Source organism: Colobus angolensis, unplaced genomic scaffold, assembly GCF_000951035.1.
Source record: "Colobus angolensis palliatus isolate OR3802 unplaced genomic scaffold, Cang.pa_1.0 Scaffold141, whole genome shotgun sequence".
In the NCBI taxonomy this organism is placed as follows: Eukaryota; Metazoa; Chordata; class Mammalia; order Primates; family Cercopithecidae; genus Colobus; species Colobus angolensis.
This window is the reverse complement of record NW_012114500.1, coordinates 7,400,050-7,417,230: the sequence shown is the minus strand read 5'-3', so window position 1 is coordinate 7,417,230 and position 17,181 is coordinate 7,400,050. Positions and strand designations below refer to the sequence as shown.

The 17,181-nt window shown below is 36.5% G+C and overlaps 1 protein-coding gene across 1 annotated transcript in view; it reads right to left on the bottom strand.

Annotated features, from left to right (window-relative positions):
- The window catches only part of NTNG1 (netrin G1), a 351,142-nt gene extending 333,984 nt beyond the window's left edge, over positions 1 to 17,158 (bottom strand). The window contains exons 1-2 of the mRNA XM_011935216.1: positions 17,071 to 17,158; positions 9,702 to 10,473 (exon numbers count right to left, since the gene is read on the bottom strand). Coding sequence (XP_011790606.1) covers positions 9,702 to 9,947 — 246 coding nt within the window. The 5' untranslated portion in view covers positions 9,948 to 10,473; positions 17,071 to 17,158. The remainder of the gene's footprint in view (positions 1 to 9,701; positions 10,474 to 17,070) is intronic.
- Positions 17,159 to 17,181: the final 23 nt, after the last annotated feature.

The following is a 17,181-nucleotide window of genomic DNA, read 5'->3' as shown; positions in this document are numbered from 1 at the left end:
AAACAAATGTCATTTTCCCCTTTTGTAAGCAAAGAAACTCTGAAATTTCTAAATGGCACACAAAAAAACCAGACTGCCCATCAGTGTGGTGAATTAAAACCAAAGATTTCACACCAGCAGTTTTATACAAGGAATATAAAGGATATTCAACTTTTTTCAAAGGGACTGATTCTAAGTGGATAGGATGCTTTGCCTGAGAGTAAATGACAACTTTGCTAAGTTCTTATAACAGGAACAAAAGACAGAAGCAGGCACTCAGATGAATTTCTCCCAGCCCTAAGATTATGTCTCTGCCACCAAAATCCAGTGCAGAAACACAGGCCGGGTGCGGTGGCTCAAGCCTGTAATCCCAGCACTTTGGGAGGCCGAGACGGGCGGATCACGAGGTCAGGAGATCGAGACCATCCTGGCTAACATGGTGAAAACCCGTCTCTACTAAAAAAGTACAAAAAACTAGCCGGGCGAGGTGGCGGGCACCTGTAGTCCCAGCTACTCAGGAGGCTGAGTCAGGAGAATGGCGTGAACCCAGGAGGCGGAGCTTGCAGTGAGCTGAGATCTGGCCACTGCACTCCAGCCTGGGCGACAGAGCGAGACTCCGTCTCAAAAAAAAAAAAAGAAACACATAACATTTCCACAAAATGAGGAGTGTGGAAAAGTCTCTGAAATGATATCTGTTCTTATGGCAAAAAGATATTTATATTTTGAACTGATTACACTGACAGAAAATTGAGTTTCTGTAAAAGGTCCAAATATTACATATATATAAATAAATATTAATTTTTGGCTTTAGTAAAAAGTTAGAATCTAAGAGGAAAAAAGTACAAAGGAGTTAAAACTCTTACAGTTAGAAATAAAGAAATTTAAATCGCCAAGAAACATATTAAAAATCAACCCTCTCAATAAATGCATCTTTAAAACATGAAATGCCATTTTTACCTTCAAATGTCCCTATATCAATCTCAAATTTAAAACATTATAACCTTAGGAAAACAGATGGTGGGAATAAGATAATTTTGTCATTATTATTTTGGTTAAACTCCATATCCTCATTTACTTGCTAAGGCCTTATAGTGGAACAAAATGAGAGAATATAATGTACAGTATTGATGAGGATCTAATGACTAGCATAATTGCATAACATGCTGGTAGAACTATAAATTGTTAACTGTCTTTCTGGTGGACAATTTGACAACACCAGTCAAGAATCTTAGAGTGTAAAATCCAAAAAACTGAAATGCCTAGGAATAGAAGGCTGACTGAAGAAATATTCCTATGGTAGAATATTATACAACACTTTATCTCAAAAACTTCATGTTAAATTTAAAAAAGGATATGATGCAATGTTTGGTACAGTATTTTTCCACTTATTCAAGTTTCAAAAACAATGCTACATATAATTTGTGGATCATAATCAGTATATAATTTCCAATTAGTTGTTAAGTAAGAGAAAAGAATATAATGGAAGAAAAAATACCAGAGGCCATAACACATAGAAAGTGTAAGTTCTGTTTTGTGAAGCTTTTGTTTTGGCTGTCTATGGGGATAAGTGTGTGTTTACTGTGTTCCAACATAAAATCTATTTCTCACTGTGGATCGATTTAAAGCAAATTTTAAAGCCACAGGTATAGTTTACAAGGTGTAATTTACTCATCTTCAGCTTATTGCTTCCAAAGAGATCTCCTGACTTCGCTTAATACCGTGTGGTCAAGGCTATCTTCCTTCTTCCTCCAGAAGCACAGACAAAAGAGAGCAATGACCAGAGAGAGGGACCTGCCTAAGTTCCCTGACAAGTCTTTCCCCATGACTGACACGGAGTATATATTCAATGGCAGTTCCATCCCTGGACCACACAGGAATGTAGCCCTACCTTTTTAGCCTAAATTAAATACAATACAATGAGCTCAACATCCTAAAAACACACAGCATTGAAATCATTTTGCCATATCATTCTTTAAAAAATTACTACTATGTTTTCCACGTTTATTTTTGTCATTATATATCCTTCAGAAATATTACTTTAATAGCTATACATATTCTATTATGTGGCTACACAATATTTTATTTAATAGCCTTTTCACTTTGATATCTTGATGTTATTTTCATTCTTTTTTCCATTGGTTATAATGCTGTGTTGGACATAAATCAGGACAGTCTTCTTTATCTCAACAGATTCTTATTTCCTCACATATCAAACCTCCTATATTTAATTAGAAATAGAAAAAATAAATCTCATAGTCTAAAGAAAGAGAGAGAGATTTCAGTATCTGAGTTCAGAGTAGATTTTGCCTCTACAATTTCTTTTCTGAGAGCAGCATAAGCTGCCCAAGTACGGTAGCTAAATTTTGCTAGTTGCCTCTTAATTTACAGAGGAAAACATTAGATTTATGATAAATGTGTTCAAGAAATAGAAAACATTATGGTAATCAAACACAGGCATGTGTCACTTTATGACAGGGATACATTTTGAGAAATGTGTCATCAGGTGATCTCGTTGTGTGAACATCAGAGAGTGTACTTACACACATCTAGATGGTGTACCCTGCTACACACACCTAGGCTATATGGTGTAGCCTATTGCTCCTAGACTACAAGCCTGTACAGCATGTCACTATACTGAATACTATAGGCAACTATAACATGATGTTAAGTATTTGTGAACCCAAATCTACCTAAACATAGAAAAAGTACAGAAAAATACAGCATTTTAATTTCAGGAGACCTCTGTAGTATAAATAGTCCCTCATTTACCAAAACATCATTATGTGGTGCATGACTTTACAATATTCAAATCAATTAATTAGCTAGAACCATGTTATCATGTATTTGCTGCCTAGGAGTATGTTAAATGCTATGAGGAATAAAAAACAATATAATATATAGTCTTTAGTGAATTCCTACTATGCATTAGCAAGTGTGGTGGCTCTCTCACATATCATCCCACTTAAAGAGTAATGACCCACTTAAAGAGTCAGAATACAGTAAACATATGAAGAAATGTGTATGTGGGTGTATAAATCAGTAAGATCTAATGAGGTGCCAAATGGTGGAATACAGTTGAGTACACAGGCAGTGCTGGCTACTATATATGTCTATCTAGATATAGAGATATATACATATTACACAGATAGATAGATAGAGAGATTTAACAAGAGTTAAAAAGTCAAGAGAATTATATGACCTGAAATTAACTTGAGCTAGACATTGAAAGATAGGTGGCATCAGAGTAAGTGGAGAAGAGCACGGACTATGCTAAACAAAAGGAATGTCTTCTGCTTGTCCTCCTAGAGACAAGAGATGACATGAGGTAAAGGGCTTCATGGTGATAACACTAGTCCTCAAAATCAGAGGATCAAGAGACCATCCTAAAGCCCATGTTAAACACAAAACAAAACAAAACAAAATCAAAGAAGAGCAGAGCAAGCCTTCCAAAATTCTGGAGAATATGTCCATCGTACTTCAAAACAGTCCAGAGAGACTGATGTTTTAGGACAATACTTCTCACACTTTGCAAGTGATGATCCTCTAGACTAAAATCAGACAAGGTTATCTCCTGGGGGACGAAGGAAGTAACTTCAGTATTCCACTGCAAAGCAGTCATTATTTTGAGGTCTCATGTTTCACCTTTAAAAATCTTGCATCTCTGCATTCGGTTAAATATTTCCCCTAATCTTAATGTGAAATTGGAGTTCCAGGTAGATAACCCATATTTGTTTTACTCAACATATTCTGGTATCTCTTAAATTAACAATTATATATGCATATTTGAAATATATATATAGAGAGAGATAGATATAGATATTTCAACCTGATATATATATCACGTTATTTATTGTTTTGTTCCTCTTCCATCCTGGCTGTATCTGCCAGATATAAGAAGTCTACCATTAACCAGGCCACCAGGCAGTCATTAAAACACTGTGCCACCATCTGCTCCACCCAGTTTTTTTGTTTGTTTTTGTTTTTGTTTTTTGAGACAGGGTCTTGCTCTGTTGCCTAGGCTGTTGTGCAGTGGTGTGATCTTGGCTCACTGCAGCCTTGACCTCCTGGGCTCAAGAGATCCCCCCACTTCAGCCTCCCAAGTAGCTGGGACTACAGGTGCATGTCACCATGTCTGGCTAACTTTTGTAGAGATGGGGTTTCTTTCTGTTGCCCAGGCTGGTCTTGAACTCCTTGACTCAAGAGATTCACCTACTTCAGCCTCAAAGTGCTGGGATTACAGGTGTGAGGCACCACACTTGGCCAACCCAGCCTTTTTTTCTCTCCTTTTCTGGCACTGTTTAATATTAGGCATTTGGCTACCAGATAGTATTTTCCAAGTGGCCCTTTGACATGTTGCAAAATAATATTTCACCTTTAAATTCTGAGTGCTGGTCTTATTTCTCTATTCTTCTACCCTCTGAATAAACACTACTTTGTATTAATTTTGCTCAGGACTTCCATTGACGGCAACGACCATATGCTATTTGACTTTGGTTATCTTCACCACCACTAGGTTTTGCATGTGAATGCTCTACTCACTTCACTCTGCACACGATGGTTTGCAGTAATGTTTGTGAGGCTTTAGCTCAACAAAGAGCACTTATGCACACTATCTGGGACAATAAATGACAAGAGGTGGTTTTAGTTTTTGTTACCTTTGCCATAATCTTCATCAGCTCCTTTCTAAGTCCTCTCCAACAAGCCATGCATGCTATGCCAAGGCAGTTTCAACTCAAATCCAGTTGTCCCCTTCCAATCAGATTGCCAGTCATAGTCCCCTGGAGATGCTATAGAGTCCTGATGAGAAGTAGTGGGCAATAGGCTATACGCTCCCAAATTCAAAAAACAGGTAAAGTACTTTAGACATGATGTAATAGATCATAAGGAGCTATTGTACACTCCTCAGAAAGGAAATACTTGATATAGTGGTATATCAGAAAGACTGATTTCCTTGGAACTTAATTCATTCCAAACATGAGTTAAACTTTTCTAAGAAATAAGTCTAAATAATGAACTAATAACAATGAAGTGTTAATAATGAAAGAACTGAAGGTTTTAAAAAATTCCATTTTGGCATAATTAAGGGATAAGTCAGTTCAAATGAAAGGTGTCACTGTTATTAAAACTTCATTCATTTACTGAATTATGTTTCATGTGAACAGAGTGTATTTTTAAGATTATTTGATTATTATGTAAGTCAATGTCATTTCCAGTTTTTGGAAAATTGATAGTAATTGTCATTGAAAATGTAACTGAGTTTATCAAATTAATTTCTCAAGGGCCACCTGATAGCCACCAGATGGCAACCTGAGCCAAAGGTAAATCAGAACTTGAAGTTATAGATAGCCCTGAGACTACAAGTTACCAGTCACTCATCTCTCACAGTTCCTTTGAAACCACAAAACACAAAGACTTTCTACCACTTCTGTAAATTCCATTGGAACATAATGAAATATGCTCTATCCACGATGCTTACAATAATTAAAGTTTTTTTTCATAATAGAAGTCTATCTAGAAATAGCACAATATGGAATGATCATTAATAGATCTGTTAAGGTCCTTAAATAAATGCCTATCGAGAGCATAGGCACGCACTAGTAAATTTCCTAAGGAAAATCCATTTTCATTTCACATTCTGACATTTTATTTAGAAAAATTATACCTTTTCTTTTAATTATTTCAGTAAACATAATGAGGTTATTGCTAACTATACCTCAGAGTACTTTATTTTCTCCAATTTTTTAGTAATATGAGTCTACTTGTAATTAAAGGCATGCTGCATTAATGATGCTGAACGTCTCCAAGGGAAACATTTAATGTCCACCTCATAATATTATGCCAAAATTACATGCACAGAAGACTTTTTAATAATCTTTGTTTCCTAATTTAGTTTTGATTGGCTCTGAAATCCATAGCAGCACTCAAGGGCTTCCATTTCTACAGTTATCAGCACTTCTGCACCATAAATTGTACAAACGCACATGAGTTCTTCCGTCTGTAGGCTCCTTTTCAAAGCGTCTGTTTAACTTATCCAGAAAATTAGCTGCAGGCTAGAGATAATTGCAGATAATTTTGCCATTTTTAAGCCACTGGGGTGTACGTGAAGATATGACAGCTAACTTTGTCTAAACACAAAGAAAAAGTCATAGCTTTGTATTGTCACTTCAGCTTTACACACAGGTTCAGATCATCCTCTCTGCTCTTTATGCGAATTGAAACAAATTGTAGTCACTAAATGATCTGTGTTTCCTGACAAAGCTCTGCCACCTGAAGCTTTCAATGTGGCTGAAAAGATAGGATCTATTCAAATGCGTTCTCCCAGCCTAAAAAAAAGGGTTAACCCCCGCCTTCCCTTCAGATTCTTCCCCATTGATGAAAACAGAGATTGTCTTTAGCCATCATCAACTCAAAAGGAATACATCAACTTAAAAAGAAAATGTACGTTTTTAAATATACACAATTTGTGTATATATATATGTGTATACACATATATATATACACACACATTTCTCTTCCTTATCCACTATGATTAATAGAAATATGTATACACATATATATATATACACACACACATTTCTCTTCCTTATCCACTATGATTAATAGAAATGGCAGTGCTCTCCTGAAAAACTAATGTTTATAAATACTGGTACAATTAATATAGAACACTTTTAAAGTACTTCACATTGAAGATTTATTAACTATCCCATCCAGGTTAATAAGCAGAGATCTATTGTTAAATGGAATCCATATGCTCTTTTTTTTCCTGAAATTTTACTCTATATTAAAATAAATGCAACATTAATGGATAGTCACTGGCATATAATGATGAAGTCAATGAAAAAAGCAGCAACACGGACTCTTAATGCAATGTCAATGAACTTCAACTTTATATTAAAAAAATCGGCCTGAGGAATTATAGGTATTTCTCTCAGCACATGTTCCCTTGGTGCTCAGAACAGCTATAGCCACAGCTAATAGGAGTGCCACTAGCTGAACAAGTGATTACTGAAACAATTTTGCAGCAAACATTTACATATAGGGGCTAACCGGTGGCTGTATTCATGTGGCAGCTCCCCTGATGTAATAGGCCATAACGACTCTGAGGGAGCAGGTATGAATGCAAGTGTCCAGGAGGGGAGAACACACAAGTCATAACACAAATGACTTTATGGATTCCCATTACACCCTGGGCTAAGGAGTACCTAAACAGGTGTGATAGGACAGCATCCTGAGACAGTTTCCCAACCTTGTGTCAGGAATCCTCACACTAAAGGGTTTTATGGAACATCCAAAAGTGCAGAGAGGAAGAGTTGCTATATTAGGCCATTACCATTGACGTGATATATAATATGCATACAAATAGTCCCAAGGTGTATATTTAAAGGATAGATTATTAAATCTGTTATGCCAATCATATGCATATTAAGGAATACAAATTAGCATTGATAGGTAACATTTCACAAACCTTACATTCTCCCTTGGAAAACCATTCTGTCCAATGACAAGTTTACATCCCCCAGGGCTTCCAAATATCTGTATCACTCTAAGATGCAGCGTTTTAAAGACTGTCCTGCAGAGTTTCATGTGAACATACAAAGTATACACGTTACTGCACTTGAGAAAGCTGAGGGATATTTTAATTCTTTTTTCCCATTTGGTCTCTAACATCACTTAGCCAGTGGACTGAGAGGAACTGACTCGTTTAAATACCTTAGACCATGTCCCCTTGAAAGGCAGACATGGGAAGATCTGTAACATGCCCTTTGCACTCATGATGGGAGAAAGAGGCAAGCTGAAGACACCAAGTAAACCCTTCAACATGACAGACAGGAACAGTGCTGAACAAGCATTCTCTGGCCAGAGACTGAGATCAGGGAAGCTGCACCCACAAATCACACCTTGAAAACATCACACAGGGCCTGTGAGAGGGAAAACAGCACCCTGGGAAAGGAAATTTGCTATGTGACTTACATCTGTAAATTATTAAACAATTCCAGAAGGGACAGGTTGTTACAAGTGTCATGTAAACCAATATATAGAGCTAGAGTGTTCTCAGTAATATGCAGACTTGGCCCGGAACTCATCCTGTGCTATGAGGAGTAGAAGACTACACAACCTATCACCCAAACAGCAATTTCAATCCACATCTGTAATGAGCTCTTATAGCTGACCTTTTATGAGAAATTATTAAGGACCTCATATAAAGCCACCACAAATGTCTCTGCTCCTTTACAGATTTATTATGATTTTGCTAATGTGTTTGAATAAACTCCTTCTCTGGAAGTCTCTGCTTTCCAAAATGCAACTTCTTTGCACAGCACATACCTGTTCCCAGAGAGATGGGTCCTCTCTTTGAAATATTTAGTCTTTCAGGGCACTTTAGTCACAGTGACACCTCATAGCCAAGTGCTTTTTCTCACTCTCCACAAAATCGGGTTTAGACTATAATTCAAACCAGTCCCCAAAGGCACTTCTGAAAAATGGCAAGCCCTTAGCTTTAAGGTGAAAACACTCTTTATTGCTCAAAATTGTTTCCTGCTACAAAACCTTTTTTATGCTGCTAGGTCTAAGATGATCTTATGCTAATTTAACTCACTGGGGACTGTGAACAGATGCTACTTTGATTAATAGTATCACTGTCCTGAAAATGCCAGGCCAGGTTCAAGATAATATAGTCAGGTAAGATTACTATTAAAATCTGCCATACAATTATACCTGTTATGTGGAGAAAAATGGGATCACAGTTCTTGTATGAAATAAAAACCACCTATAACAAAAAGAAAAAAAAAACCTAAACCAAATAAACTCACCATCTTAACTCTTTAGCACATTAATGTATACCATTTTAATCACCAGCCTCCTTACTAATACTTATAGAAATATTGTCAGCTATGTCTTTCATAAGAATTCAATGTGTTACCCTAATATTACCTTTTCACATAGTATTTAACTTTCTATGCAGAAAAAAAAAAGACTTATATAAGCCATGAGAACAACGAATTCTGTAACTTTGCTTATCAAAAAAAAGTATCTGAATTTATATACGCTGAGCCCTTGCTTTTCAGCAAATAAGTTTTCTGTGTTCCGAAAGTCACCTTTAAAATATACATAGAAAACTATGACCTTGACAATAAGGGGAGTTGGCAAATAAGATTTTTCTGGAAAAACCTCTCACAAGGCTTTAGTCCCTCTCTCCTCTACTTTCCTTCTTGCTGATCTCTTAACCAAGGACTCCCAAATCATAGCAGCCTCCTGATGAAGATAATTATGAGATCTAGTCTCTCCTTGAACTACAGAATTTGGGACTGGCTTTATACACATATGTGAAGAAACATTTGTGTTTTTAAAGTTGGTTTGCCAATGCATTTTATCCTTAACATGACAGATAGGACCTAATCATATTTCTAACCTCCAATCTAAAATTTAACCTTCAACTGGACTTTTTCTTTTATAATATATGCGATAGTATACCTGCCTCAGTGCAACTACTGGTTTTCAGGGAAGCAGAAAGTAAGTTCCTTCCAGGGCATCAATCACAGTGTGCAAATTGTAATTCCAGGCAGGGTAAGCCTCCACTGAGAAATAAACTAGCCTTTTAACACAAATCTGCCACCTGCAGATTCAACTTATTGCATGAATTGTCTTCACACTAACCACATCTGTATGTATATGCGATTAGACTCTATTTATATGAAATATTTGATGTAAAAGAGTTACCTCACCATTGCACAGAATGTCTCAGGAGGGTCTCCACAGGTAATATCCGGAGGATCGAGTTTCACTTTCAGATATTTTGTCATGTCCGTGGATTCCGGCTGGCAGGCCATGTAATCCCAAACTTTCCCTTCTTCTGTGTAAATCTGAGTCTTACACAGATCATAATGTCCCCAAACCAAAGGGTAGGGCTGCATCACTGAGGACACTGTAACCCAAAGGGCATGAATCGACAGGAATCTTGACAAATACATCTCTAAATTCTTTGTAATCTTCTTGGAAACTAAAGCAGAGCTTGCTTTATGATCTGCAATCTTTGTCTAGTTTACATACATGTACATATATGTATGTATATATATGGGTAGGTAGGTCTGTGTATTCTTTTAAAAAATGAGGATGGGACCTCAAAGCAGATCCCAAAACCGAAAACGAAGAGTTAAGATACTGTGCGTGTTCAGGTATATTGAGGACTTTGGTGGACGCCTAACATACTTGTGTGTTAGGCGTTAACAACTTGCAGCTTTTTCTTTGTCCTAGAACATATCTATTAGACTCAGGTTTAGTTTGGTTTTTGTAAAAGATGTCCAACTGCAGATAATAATTTAGCAAAGTGATGGCTCTCCCGTTGTACATCCGATAACCCTGAGTGATCTTCAATGTTCACAGCTCACAAGGGATGCTCAGGCAGGCTGAGATATCAGTATCTGAAGCAAAAGGATGAGTGTCCATAGCCTGGTGTCTGTTTCCCATCAATCATTCTTTTCTTCTGGCACCAACACCCTTTTAGAAACAATAAGAGTAAGAGTTATTGTCCCAGAATCAATGTATTACGAAATGTACAATATGTTGACATTTTGGAGGTCTGATGCAATACAAAGCAAATTGGTGTAATACGGATAACCTTTACTCAGCTGTTTTGCTAGAATGAGCAAACCATGGAAATCATTCACATTGGGGAGAATTTCGATATGAAGGATTTAACTCTTCCATAACAAAGACAGACACGTGTGTGTGAGTTACAGGTTTTCACTTCAAAAATTACATTTCCATCTTGACAAAACTGAGAGCAAGCAGCTAGATTTGAACATTTCTCAAACACTGCAGTGCTAGAAAATCTTCCAAGAGAACAATGGGGTAAATGAGCGCTTTTATAATGATGACAAAGATACTACAACAACTTATATCCCTTTTGTCTCTTGACAAAGAGACCCTAAAAATCTCCAAATTCCTTGTACATTTCTTAGCTTTTGTTTGCTGGAGTGAAAATCAGCATTGTTAGCATAAGCCTGTCCCTGTGGATTTGCTCATTATATTTGAAGAATTTAGCATATTTTGTTTAGTTGCATTTAGTAATAAAGATAACTTGGCTCTCTAAAAAAACATTCAAAAATAAAACCAAAGGAGCAAAATTTCCTTTCATAAGAATTTTCTATATTTTTACATCTTTTCATAGCCATTACATCTGCATTTGCCGTTACTTTTTGTAACAGAAGAGAATTTGTCCCAAAGGCGAATATTATAAGCTGCTTTAAAACTAAAAGCTCTGTAGTAAAATGCACAATTTAAAATGCACATATAAAACTAGCCAAGGGTGAGTTAACAGGCCATGAAGCAGAATAATATGGCACTAATTCTAAGAGAAAATAAAAATTACTGTGTAAAAGTACTTTTGGTTAACTGATAATGCACCCTACATAACTATGGCTACAAGTCATTGGTGAGTTTAAGTGCCCACTTTTCTGTTTAGAGATCACTATCCAAATCTAAACAAACGCTAACATTTGGAAACCAGGTATTAAAAAATGTATTTTCTTAATTAGATTATTTATATTTATAGTCTAAAAGTTAACTATTTTAAGCAATGCAAAAAGGACAAAAAAACCTACAATTTTAGAAAATTCTATTATAGACCCTTCAATTCACATTAAACGGTTGAAATATGGAAGTTCACTATCTTCAAACAATCTTATAAAGGGAATTCATTATATTTAAATAATGTACCATCTTAAAATGAACTAAGCCACAGAGACTATGAAATGCCAACAGATGGTTGAATTGTGTTTCCATAGCAAAGTAATTTATAATAATTGCTTTATGGATGCAAGTGCAATTTTCATTATATTCAATTCATAAAATGTTATCATACAGCTGCAATTTGTGATTTTGCTATTAGAAAAAGTGTTGAATATTTGAGTTCCTACGAAGCAATAATTAGTAGTTTGTCTAAACATGTATAAACTACAGATTTGAATCAGCCTCTTCCTTGTAACCTAGAGACTATACTGTGTAAAGCACATTTTGAAATCTTAAGCTAAAAACAAAAAAAATCAGAGAAGCATGTGTTGTGGCTACTACAGCCTTCTGCTTTTTTTCAGATTCATTAGTAATTTTAAGTTGATATTTGCAGACACATCCAACAATTTGACAATTAATAATCTGAGAAAGTGTTAAAGTGATGCAAATTTACATTTTTGAGATGACTTTTTCAACTGTGTTTACTAGTTTTTATAAGAGGAAACAAATACTTTCCAAGGGGCAGGTGGATGAAGGCATTATAACTGAAGCAGTGTAAAATCTACTAGGTCAGAAATTATTAACTTTAATTCTTGGTTTCAAATACACAATAATTTATTTATCAAGAATGATAGAATCTTGAAGACCTGGAATTGACTGTTTTGAGTTTGAATGGAGTGAGCATTGTGTGTTTATTTTTAATATTAGTTTGAAAATGCCACTTTAAATATATTTGAGCGCTTCCTGAGATTAGTCTTCACTTTTTTTTTTTTAACCAACAAATGACATTCTCCTCATCCATTTATTCTTGGTTACTCTGTCCTCAACCACATTTTGCATTACTGCAACCACAAAATAAAGGGTGACCATACATTTGAACACTAAAGAAATGTATGTGAACCCTTTGCTATCTCCTGACAGAACAGCAATCCCAATATAACGAATTCTCATTAAAGTATACCAGAATTATAATGATGGTCATTACACAGAATTATGGACTACATCATTGATCGAATTTAGAGAAACTGACAAGGAAAAATGCAGAGGGGTGCAAGATATTTGAATACTAGGCAGTTGCAGGACTGTGCAACAGACATTCTTGACAAGAAGCAGCCAATTATAGCTTAAATTTCTGGCACATAACCAGTTGTGATTAATAGTTTTCCATTACATTACAGACATATTATTAATGTATTAAAAATGTCAAGCTTTGGCAAGCACTAATATGGCATGGCTCAGTTAGTCTGCAGAGTTTACATTTAATGAGCTCCCATTGACACAGAAAAAGATATTGACCACGGCATATTACAGATCAGGAGCAGAGGGACACTAAGTTGTTATTTAACATAATTATTTGATTTCATTCTAATTTTTATATTTGTACTATCATTATGTATCCTGCATTTCAGGGTCTTCTTACTTTTCAGTGTCACATACACTTCAAAAGAAATCCTCTTAACTTCAAATTAGTAAGAAATTAAATGTATGAACTTCCATGACACACAATGGAAAAGCAGCCTCTGAAAATCAGGAATTTGTTATTAAAGTATAATTACAGATTTTTCGAAGAAACTGCAATGATGTAAAAATAGAATATTATTTACATCTTAACCTCCACTATTTAATGGCACTCTGTCTATCGGCTGTGCTTTCAAACAGGTTAAAATTATCAATAGCTTCTAAAAGCTAGGTCATCACAGCAAATAGCTAGGGAAATCAATTATGAGAAGGACAGTGAATAACGTATTTGGGGACTTAACATACTAAACCTATGCCTTCTGGCCCATAACTGAACTAATTGTGAAGTGACGTGGCCTTTGAATTTGTCTCAGGTGTCCGTATCACCTAAGTAAGAACAGATTCAGAAGAGCTCTGGGCAGCTCCAGTTCTACCTCTTCACTTTGCAGACCTTGGGAACTCACTGTAATCAAATAATGCTATCACCTCTACTTGGGAACTAAAGTATTGAGAAGTCTTCTTTGATAAAAATACCCATTAATAGGTTGTGAGTACCCCATAGACCTCTAGTCTATAAATCTGCAGAACCAATGACAAAAGATAAAATTACGTCATGGCCCTCAAGTTGATAGGTATTATTGATCAGGACTAAAATGGGCTATAAAATGCCTTTGCACACATAGAACATGTATTTGTCCAGGATTCTGCAGCTAATTCCCTTCCACCTTGGATTAATTTTGCAGAAGCCATTTTCACAGGCCCTTTCTCTCATCAGAAAAAAAGCCTCCCACAATATTACATGGAATTAATAGTGATTAATATTTTATGCAATTATATTCCAAAGCAATTGCCAATTTCATCAACTGAGAGGAAGACATTATCAGTAAATCTCCTAATCTAGCTGATTTTCAGCATTCATTTTCTTATATAATCTCACTAGCAGGTGGGAATGGTGGTAGTAGGCTATTTCTTTCATAAATATTCAGCTTTTCAAGGGTACTTGAAATACATAACTATTGACTCATTCCTCATAGACATTAAGAATTTTATAAATATGCATTTTCTGAATGGGAAGAAACAAAAGGAAAATTGACTATATAGATCATTGAGTGAAAATATAAAAAGATAATAAAGATATACAAAATTATAACCTATCAAAATTAGCAGCTTCCAGTAGTCATAATGAAATTTATTACATAAGATATTTTAACATGTATTCAATGCTCTTTGCACTTATTTGTTCTGAAGAAAGCATTTTCTAGTCATCTTAATGGAAAACATACGCTTCTATCCTTTTGTTAACTATCTCTCAAAATATAAGGAATTTAACATGTACTGCAACATCATTGGCATAGCTCACTCACACTTCATTGGGTATTATGAGCAACTGTCTATCATGAGATTCTTAATCAACCTAAATAACACACCTTGGTATTTGAAAGATCTCTATTTTCATTGAGAGAGGACTGATTCGAGAAATTAGATAGTACATGTTTTGCAGGATGATTGAGGATGGGATAATACCCAAAACTATTTCAGAATCAGTTAAGCCTAGAAGAAATCTGGAGTTTAATTACCACATGAAAAACAAATATTTAATTCTAATGCAGGAAAGTTCAGAGATCTAAGGTCTCAAACACATATATGAGAAATCTACACCCACCTGAAGTTTTGAAACAGAACTTTGGATTCTGCAAATAAAATTGTTTTTTGAAAGCATGCTAAATCTCATACTAACCTAAGACTTTACTAATATAATCTCTTATGCAATGTAATTCACGCACATATATTTCAATGTTAACATATAATTGGTTTTCAAAGTTGAATCCAATTTTCTTTTTTCCAAGTGACTTGATGCCTTTGTAACTAAAACTCTCCAAATTTTTATGACATTTAGAAAACCTATCAAATAAATGTGTAATGATTTAACTTTTTAAACAAATTACCTGATATGTTTCAGAATAATAATGGAAGCAAAGACAGGTATTTGCACCACTTGCAAATATACAAAAGGAAACTGCAAAATACATTTGCCTTCTCCTAAAAAGGCTAACCTGAATCATTTTAACACATACACCCAGTGAAAGCTGACAAAACAAAAATACTAACAGGAAACCAGCTTTATGTTCAAATAAACTGTTTCCATACAAAAGTTTTAACATTATCCTTCTTAAATTCCACAATAGGAAATATCGCCAAATTAATAGTTCAGTACATAGAATCCTGAATGCTTTCATGGTGGTCTTCAGTGGTGAAATGTATCTCATTTCATGGCATCCAGAAAAGAAAATATATCCCTGGAACAACATTACATGTGAAATACTAGATGCATATTTTCCTTGCATGTTGATCCACATGCAGAGATCCAAATTCTATCTTAATGAAAAACTGAAAGTTGCTTATCTTCAAAAAGAATCTTGGAGAGTTACTGAGCTGCTTTTCCTTTGCCAAAGAGAAAGGGAGGCGGGTAAGGCATTCAAAGTGACACAGTTCAAAATACTTAATGAAATGTGGAATTGCTAATTCCCTCACTAGAGATCCTCCTCAAGGGACAAACAAAACAGAAAAGCCTCCCCTGAAAAAAAATTTTTTTTGTAAAACTTTCCAACAAGCTTAACTATTAAGCGTATCTGAATAAATGACTTTAATGGAAGATCTTTCTGGGTTTTTTTTTCTTTTCATTTCTGTAAGATAAAACAACTTTTAGTATTTTCAGTCATAAAACAGGGCCTTATTTCTAGAGCAAATCTACTGCCAGATTCACCATATGTTTAGTGGAGTTCTGAATCTTACTCAGAATTTTCCATTCCAAAGATTGACAATTTCTTATGAGAAGGAGTGGCTCCATTATTCCCTGTACAAAAAGAAGAGGGGACAGAGGAGGACCCTCTACTCACTGGAAATCTGTACCTGATGCAACTATAGAAGCTCAACCTGCGACTTTTCCAAGTAAAGTTGCTTTAAAATCCCCGCTAGGAATTTTCTTCCCTTGCCCTGTAAGATGACAGCCTGCTCTTAAGTGGATTTCTGAAGGAAGAAAAAAAAAAAAAAAGTCCCCGGGTGAGGGTACTAAAATTAACAGCAGAGGGCGCAGTTTCTTTTTATATCTAAGTTTTTCCTTGTATGAATCACTTAATTGGTTATTTTAGGCCCAATAATATTCGGTATTATTTGTATTATATATAGATATCCACAGATCCATACAGGAGAGCAATTCAATGTCCCTAGCCGAATCCATCAACCGATTAACATGATACCAGTAAAGAATATGAGAGAATATTCCAAACAGCATCCCTACACCAAGTCTCCCTCTTTGAATTTCCCTTTCTCCCCAGCTGCACAACATGGGATAGTAATGCTTTAATCTCGCACCAATAAAGGAGATTGAAAGAAGGGACTTCAAAAGCTCTCGGTGTGGCCACCAGATCCCCAAGGCCGGCAATAGGGCAAATGTGTTTTTTTTGTTTGTTTGTTTTGTTTTGCTTTTCCCCAAACAAATATAATTGGCGAAAGAGAGAAAAAATAACGACAACCCTCCTAAGCGATGTGTGCGGCCAGGTGTGAGTGAGAGAGGGAGAGCGCCGGGCGCCTGTCAGTCCGCGGAAGGAGGCTCAGACCCCGCGCCTGGGATCCGCACATAACAGGCGGACGCATCACCCGCCCGGGGCGCACCCCGGGGAAGACTTGTGTGTGGGTGTGAGCGTGTGCCGGTGTGTGTGAGCGCAGGGCTCCGCGCGCTGCCTCCTCGGGGCGCTTTACAAAGTTCCTCGCCCACCCGGAGCATTCCCTCCCGCCTGTGGATCGCAGCGGAGGGGGGGGGGCGGCGGGGGATGGGGAAACCCGGGGGAGAGGGGCACGGGCGAGAGGCGCGGGTCGCAGTAGGAGAGGCGAGCAGCGGACACTTACCGTGTGGCTCGTTTGCCCTTGTGCGGGGCGGGAGCCGAGCCGACGGCGCGGGGCGGCGGCCCTGCCCTGCCCTGCCTCCTCGGGGCGCTTTACAAAGTTCCTCGCCCACCC